This window comes from Tachypleus tridentatus, chromosome 2 (genome assembly GCF_004210375.1).
Source record: "Tachypleus tridentatus isolate NWPU-2018 chromosome 2, ASM421037v1, whole genome shotgun sequence".
NCBI lineage: Eukaryota > Metazoa > Arthropoda > Merostomata > Xiphosura > Limulidae > Tachypleus > Tachypleus tridentatus.
Window position 1 is genome coordinate 97,301,629 of NC_134826.1, and position 8,492 is coordinate 97,310,120.

The following is an 8,492-nucleotide window of genomic DNA, read 5'->3' on the forward strand; positions in this document are numbered from 1 at the left end:
AGTTAATAGTCTTTATAAAGATAACTGATTAGTTAGTTTTCATATTTTGATCAGTAATGCCTCTACTTCTTCCTTACTTATTTTTCATTGTTTTATACAAAAAAAAACTAGATTAGTCATTTTGGGATTAACAGGGAACACAAGAGTTTTACTTACAAATATATATCATTCTAATGGAATAAAATGTCAAGTAAATATTCAAATTATTTTCAGATATTAAATTTTGAGGCACTTAGTATTTTTTGCACTCAGACTCCTACCAGTTGAAATATTGCATATACAGTACCATTACAATGCCAATTTTACAAGGTAAAATTACATACCAAAATAAAGTAAAACAACTAGCTTTACAAACTAGCTGATTTCAAGCAAGTGGTAAAAAAATTAAAAGTATATCTTTAAATAACTTTTGAAACATTATAATCACTAAGCTCCAAAATCCATATTTACTTTTAATGTAATATAAAAGTCAAAACTTTAACTTCAGAAATTTATTTTCATGTTTTACATGTTACATATTGACAGCATGCTCAAATGAAAATAAACAAGGTAAGAAAAATATTATTACCCATCTGTAACTAATATTGACCAGCATTTGTAAACATAGTATACACAGTAGTTACTAAATAATACATCTATCAGAAATTATAATATACATGTACAAGTATACAGATATGTTTAATTATTCATGGATGTGAGAAACAACCATTAAAAAATAATTCAGTATTTCCTGCATTGGGAATGAAAATTTCAAGTATCATGGATAAAAAAACAATTAAAATATTAAATCCTAGAACCTTAAACAAATAATTCAAATATTACATATCAGGAAAAAAGTCTTGAAGCAATCATATAAATTGAAAATATGCAACTGAAAACTACTTCATTAAGATATAATCAAAAATAGAAATTTTTGATCCAAAAAAACACCAGAGATTTAACTAACAAAGTTGATTAGATATTTTGAAAAGAAAAAAACAAAACAATAACCAATATGTGTTACCAAAAATGAAAAAATAATGTTGGTCCACTGAATGTTGTTTTCTGCCCAAAGAAAAAAATTTGCAAAGTAGTAAATACAAAATTTAAGCAACAAGTACACTTTATTCCAACTAAGCATGTACTTTTAAACTTGTCGGACAGTAACTGCTCCTGACATCCACACTTTCACATGCCTTTAAAATCAGGCAAATTAGACTAACAACACTTCTCAAAAATGAGACCAGAGAAAAAAAACATAAAAAAAGCAATACTAATTATATTTCATAAGATTTTTTTACAGGCAATTCTTATTAGCTCTTTTTTCTTGCTTATGCATTCATACTGTCTAAGGTGTTATGCCAAAGTACACATGTATATGTGTATTTTAAACAAAACATATAAAACAACAAAATTGAAAAACTTGTTGCAAAACAACAACACTAATGTAAGGAGCACTTCCACCTATAAACAAATACTAAGATCTACAAACAAAAATTACTGTTACATATAGCTTTAGCACATATAGATAATATCTTGGTTCTTTGGTGATAAACCAAGATTTCTCATCATATCTTCTTACTGCAAATTATTTGATTTACATGCTAGATTAAATTTACATTGTTCAATTTACTGATGGCATGAAATATATTACAAAATATGTTTTAATCTATCATTCTATTCTCACATATAAAAAAAAACAAAACAAAAAGCAGAGGAAACAATTTTTCATTTCCAAGTTGTGTTTCCAACAAAACTTAGAAATAATCCAAACCCTCAGCACAGAAGACGTTTCTGGAAAGAATATTAATCTTTTAAATCTTAATAAATCAAACAGGATATATATGTTAGTAAGTAAATACAAAATGCCACCATGTAGTCTAAAATAACATTTAGAACTACTAAAGAAGGAAAAAAGTTCATATGAAAGTGTCAAAAATTGTTTCCATAAAAATATGTTATTCCATAGTAGTGGATGTAAACTTTATTTTGAAATATTTTTATCTAAAACAATGATGCATCTAAATGTTCCATTTACCCAGAGCTTTTGTTTTTAGTATCAACTCTTAATGTTTTTATACAAGATCTCAGAAAAACATCCATGTAATTAGTTTCTGGTGATATATTAGCAATCATTTGATTCATAGTAAAAAAAAATGTTTGCTGTGCTTTGAACTTCTTAAAATTTTTGTAAATAATAAGTCATTAAATGTTAATCTCCTAACAGCTCCTATTGTCAATTTAATGACTTCACTTGTACAAAATACATGGATAACAATTCAAATACACATTATACAAAAATTAAACTTTCTTAAACAAGTTTATCATGTTTAGAATTACAAATAAAACAAAGTATTACACATTATAAATCATTTACAATACAAACTTAAAAAAGCAAAGTCACAGAAAATTATAAACAACTGAGCTTACCTTTCGAAAACATTTTTTTTTGTACACCTTAAGGAAAGAAGCTCTTACATTTATATACATACTTAAGTTCAGAAGAATGAAATTAACTAAAACTAAATGAAGTACTTATATTTTATGTAAATATTTTTAAACATTTTTCAGGGAGTTAAAAAAGAATAAATAATTTTCAGTGTCAGTAATGACAAAAAAATTGTTAGATGGAACATTTTCAAATTCACACCAGCAATTATGATAAAAACATTAACTATTTTACATACACAGTACTAAAAAAGTATAATAATTTTGAAATCACAAATGTTTTAATATGTATTTTTTTCTCCTATTTAGATTTACTGTTGCTATTAGGCAGAACTCACTAGGGGTAGTTAAATAAGTTGAAACTCTCCATACCTAAAACATGCAACTCCTAGCTATAGTACTTACTGTCTCAGTCAGGGAAGTTAAGTTTGTATGTAGCCCTTCTTAAATATATTTAGAAATATAACATTAAATTTGGGCTCATCTTCTTAAAAATGTTTCATTCAAGCCCTGCTGTTAACCCTTAAAAGGCCAAGTGTTTTGGAGAACAACAGTAAATAAAACGAGGCTTTTCAGGTTCCCCTTTTATTTATAAAACATGTAGGAATATAGTTACAAGTGTTACATTATACAACTTGCATTATTTGTTACTCATCAAGATGAATGTAAACATCTTCAACATATACGTCAAGTTCAAGCATAGAACTGATACAGTTACACAAATATGCAACTAGTAAATCAAAAACTGTACTTCAAAATCATCATAAACTATTGCACATAGATTAAAATAAACAAAAGACACTAGGCAAAACACAACAGACTAACATACAAACATCTAAAAATCAATTCATTCACCCTACTAAAAAAATAAGAAAATCCGAGGAAAGAGTCTCCAAAATCCACCTCATAGTCTTTTAAAGATTAGAAATATAACATGTTCAACATGCAAAGATATGTGTACAATTCATTACCTAACAGAAATTTATTATTCAGTGAATTTCTATAAAACTTTCAAGTGTAACTGGTATTCGCCCCACATATGGAATTCTTTTCTCAATAATTTTTCGTGCTGCTAAACACTTGAGAGTGATATACTGAAGTGGACTAATGGTAGCTTCAGAATTTCCTGCTAACATTCTGTATGGCTGGTTACCATTGCTATTTCTGTGGTCTAAATGGGCTCCATGTTTTAACAAAATACTAATAACTTGTGGGTTGAAATTGACACGAAGTGAAGCAAAATGGAGTGGAGTACTCATGTTTTGATTTGTAGCCTCAACATTTGAACCACATTCTATGAGCAGATGAGCAACATTAGGACTAGGAAACAGAGAAGTAGTATGTGGCTCTTCAAAGAAACTATTTGATCTAAAGGTGTTTGATTTAGAAACTACTAAATGAAGAAGGCTATCACCTGCAGAATTACAAGGGTTCATTCTAAGTATCCCACAGATAATTTTTTTCATTTCCATATCCTGTTCCTCAGTTTTTGGAATTACATGAAGAATGTAAAACAAGTGGGTGATAATTTTCAGAATTTTGTCAAATCCATCTTGTTGCCGTTTAAAGACAGGTCTTATACTTAAAAGTTTCATGGTGTTGTCAAATTGTGAGAAAAGCAACCTGACTGTTTGAATGACATCCCGGTACTGCAGCTCTTCCCTCAAAATACCAACTTCGTGTTTTTCATACAAATCAAGTAACAACTGAACCAAAGCTTGAGATGCAAAACAAGTTTCTGGATGCAAAAGACTGTCCTTCTTGATCCTTAACTCCAAAGCATATTGCCAAAGATCTATACATCGCTGATATTCAAGACTATCAGCATAAGCAGCACCACGATGCATTATACGAAAAATTAAATCTTTATGAGACAATCCTAAAATTCTTTCACATATTACAAGTGACTGCATTCGTCGGGCATCCACATCTAGTACAAGATTTTCATAATCTTCCAAAGTCTGGAACTGTACTTCAACCATATAAGAAGGCTTTCCAACAACAGGCTGTGGTTGTGGATTTGGGAGGCAATGATATTGTCGATATTCAAATCCTTTACGCCAGTAAAACAAAGCATTCTGTGTATCATTATGGTCATCAATAAAAGTTGTGCCCATCAGATCGTATGCATCAGCAATGCGTTCATGAGAATAGCCTCCATGCTTAATTAAATATTCAAATATTTGTCTTGCACCTTTTAAACAAGCTGTCTGAAGAGCATCATCGCCATATCTACTTTTAATCAGTGGGTTAGCTCCATGAGCAAGAAGAAGTGTAGTTGTTTCAAACCTATGCTCTTGAATAGCATAGTGTAATGCAGTCTTAAACTGAATATCCTGAGCATTTACATCAGCCCCGTGCTTCAGAAGATATTTACATAATGGAACACTCTGCACAGAATTTATTAAACATGTACCACCATTGTAATTAGGTTTCTGAATATCAGCATTATTTTCAACCAAATACTTCACAATTTCAAAATGTGTCATGAAGCAGGCAGATCGTACTGGTGTTGAGCCAGTATCAGAAAGACTATTGACATTAGCTCCATGCTCAACTAAACAGCGAACAACAGATAGTTTTCCTGCAACTGCGGCACACCACAGCGGTGTAACTACATGAACTGAATGATCATCAGAAACTTCGTAAACCCCTCGCTGCTCAACATCGGCATCACAAACTTGAATAAGGTATTCCACAATTTCAACGTTACCTTTCTTACATCCAAGAAACAGAGGAGCGCATCCTTCTTTCTTTCGGGAAACAATTAATTTTCTTTCAATTCTCGGAAGTCGTTCAAGTATATTTCGCACGTTGTATGACAGTTGAGCGCCTGGTGCGGCTCGTCGACATTCCACGTATAGATCACTAAAAATCACATCGAGCTGGTTACTCTGTTCGGATTTCGGAGTATACCACATTTTCGAACTATCACTGGGGAGACTAACCAAAAAATCAACTACAGTAATCTCACACTTGAAATCGAACAAAATAATAAATTACACTTATCACAGCTGATTTTCTAACCGGAACATAGAAACGCCAAGGTCTCATTGCTAAACGCTGATAGGTAAAAAAATGCCACGTGATATAACGAAAGTAACGTCATGAATAGCGTCAACATTGCCACAGCTGGAGCTCTCTACTAAAATATATTTTGGCCTTGGCCGATTTTATGTACCATACGGGTATCTTAACCTAAAAATTCCTATGTTCTTTCAAATACTCCAGTGACTGTTCTAACGAAAGAACGTTTTATATCACATCATTTACTATTTTGAGCACAAAGAAATAATGGAATGATAAATGTACTGGATCTAAAACTGTTTTCAGTTCTTTGAAATATAGAATGGTGATTCTTGGAATTGTGTCTTAATTGTAGGGTAAAACCTAATACTCATCAGAGATAATAAAACATTCAAAAGCCCTACCAAGAAATGCAATTTCATCAATAGCTATGTCTAGAGAATAACAATAAAAATATCACTATATTGAGCTTCATTTCCTTTCTAGTGTTAACTAAATAGGTGTATATGTGTAGACCTGAACATCTTTGTTTTTCAAACATATACTTTAAAAACTCTTTCTGTCTCCTGTCTTTTACTAAGTGTCCAATACTTTTTATAGCACTCATGTTATTTGACTACTTATACAGTGTATATTATATGATAAAAGTATTCGAATTTCCACTTTCGTCAAACTATGTCTTTAACATAGGTTTAGAGAGTGCTTTAATACACGTATAACCAAACTAATGACTAGCATTGTGTAAGCCCTTTATTTAAAACTTACTCTATATAGAAAAACAATAAAAAGATAGTAAAAAGTTGCTTTATAAATATTTCAAAACTCATTAATGGCTCTTTTCATTGATCTCTACTAATGAATGTAACCTCCATCCGAACTACAGATATTATATTAAAACATAATACTCGTGTTTCTTGAGCTTCTAAAATTTTCTTTTTCGACAAATAAGAACAAAGTTACACTATGGACTGTATTTACTGTGTCTACCAGAGGTATTGAAACCTTACTTCTGGCGTTTAAATCCTCAAATTTACTACTAAGCGTTAGAGGGCTTTTTTGATAGAATATTATATTTCAATTACAATACATGTGATATTTGAATTAAAACATTGAAAATATAGCTAAGACTTTGCTTCCTTTTTGAATAATATAGAATCCTTTAAAAACCCTAATATAAGACCAACAACTAAAAACTCTAGATTGAACTGTCTATTCACCAAATCTTTTTGGTGACTTATTGCATAGAGATAGGTTGATCTCTCATCCCTTATTGTCCCTGTGAAAGTTTCTCCAAGTTAAGGCCCTCGCTTGTGTGGAAATGACTGGATCTTTAAGCAGGACAACGCTGCAATCCACAATGGTCGCAGGACAAAGGACTTTTTCATGGTGAAGTACGTGATTCTTTTGGCCCATTCAGCGCGTTTGCCCGAACTGAACCCCATTGAAAATATTTGGGGGTAGATGACAAGGGAAGTCTATAGAAATGGACGTCAATTCCAAACAGTGCATGATCTTCGTGAAGCCATCTTCACCACTTGGAATAACATTCCAGCCAGCCTTATGCAAACGCTTATATCGACCATGCCAAAGCGAATGTTTGAAGTTATTCGCAATGAAGGCCGTGCAACTCACTACTGAGACCTCTTGTTGGGCATTTTCTACCCTGTTTAGGACTTCTTTTTGATATGGTCTTAAACTTTTGACCAGCTAGTATTTACGCTAATTACATAGTGTTCACATTTTCCCTATTAAATGTTAAAAAGTTTTGTTGTTTTTTATTTTCCCTTTTCTTATTTTCATCTTTCGAAGCCCTACTCAAATAAGTGGTTGAGTCTAACAACGCAAAACGCATATTTTTTCTTTATGTTCATTGGCCGTAAGATTTTAGCCAGCAGTGTATTAAGATGACAGAAATATTTTTTCAACAATAAATATGATAAAAGTATGTTAATTCTGATAAGACTCTATTTCATCAAGGTGACATGATATGGCTAGACATTTCTTATCACAAAGAAGGATGATTTGGCCAGCAGTGTATTAGAAATACCGTTGAAAATATTGTTATAGCATGTTCAGTCATTGGGCGGTTTGTTACTATTATTATTTGACGAAAATAACACACATTTCAGTTTATGTAACAATGGCAAATTGGTTTATTTTTTCCGTAATACTTACTAAAGGACTACTTTCACTTCGACAGAAGTTGTAGGCCTAATTTCACAAATAACATTTGAACAATAATTCCAAGATTATGATAAGTACCCCTACGAAGACTAAATGGCTAATGGAGTAAAGTGAAATCATCTAAGACACCTATGCACGGAGCAGAAAAAAAAGTCCAGAATGACGTACATGCCCCATTTTTTAAGCCACACTGAAATCCTAGTGTGGTATTCCACAATACTTTAATTGGTTTAATCAAAGATTATTCCAAATGCATATTTTTAAGATAAATAACTGTAACTCATACTGCCTTTTAGAAGTCTCTGTGCCATTCTTTAGAATAACTATGCCTCACTTTAGGAAAGCGCAACAGAGAAACAGAGCTAGTAATGTTCAAGCTCATTGAACAAGAACTGTCGTCTGAAAATTGTTATCTGAGCAGAAGGATTAATGCAATATTACAGCTTTCCTACATCCAATTTATAGAGATGTCATGGACTATCTATAAAATACTCGTTTAAATATTTAAAAAGTAACCTTAATAATCCAGCAACCTTCTTTTCTGATCATGCCTGTGACACATGCACAGTGACAGCTCCAATAGCTGGCTTGTTTGTTTGTTTTGAAATTTCGCACAAAGCTACTCGAGGGCTATCTGTGCTAGCCGTCCCTAATTTAGCAGTGTAAGACTAGAGGGAAGGACAGCTAGTCATCACCACCAACCGCCAACACTTGGGCTACTCTTTTACCAACGAATAGTGGGATTGACCGTAACATTATACACCCCCACGGCTGGGAGGGCGAGCATGTTTAGCGCGACGCGGGCGCGAACCCGCGACCTTCGGATTACGAGTCGCACGCCTTATGCGCTTGGC

General features: G+C 32.2%; 1 protein-coding gene across 1 annotated transcript; it reads right to left on the bottom strand.

Moving 5' to 3' along the window:
* Positions 1-476: 476 nt before the first annotated feature.
* Positions 477-5,711, bottom strand: m-cup (ankyrin repeat protein mann-cup). Its single transcript, XM_076489701.1, has one exon. It carries the CDS (start codon positions 5,346-5,348, stop codon positions 3,417-3,419), a length of 1,932 nt encoding a protein of 643 aa, XP_076345816.1. The 5' UTR covers positions 5,349-5,711; the 3' UTR covers positions 477-3,416.
* Between the last annotated feature and the right edge of the window lie 2,781 nt (positions 5,712-8,492).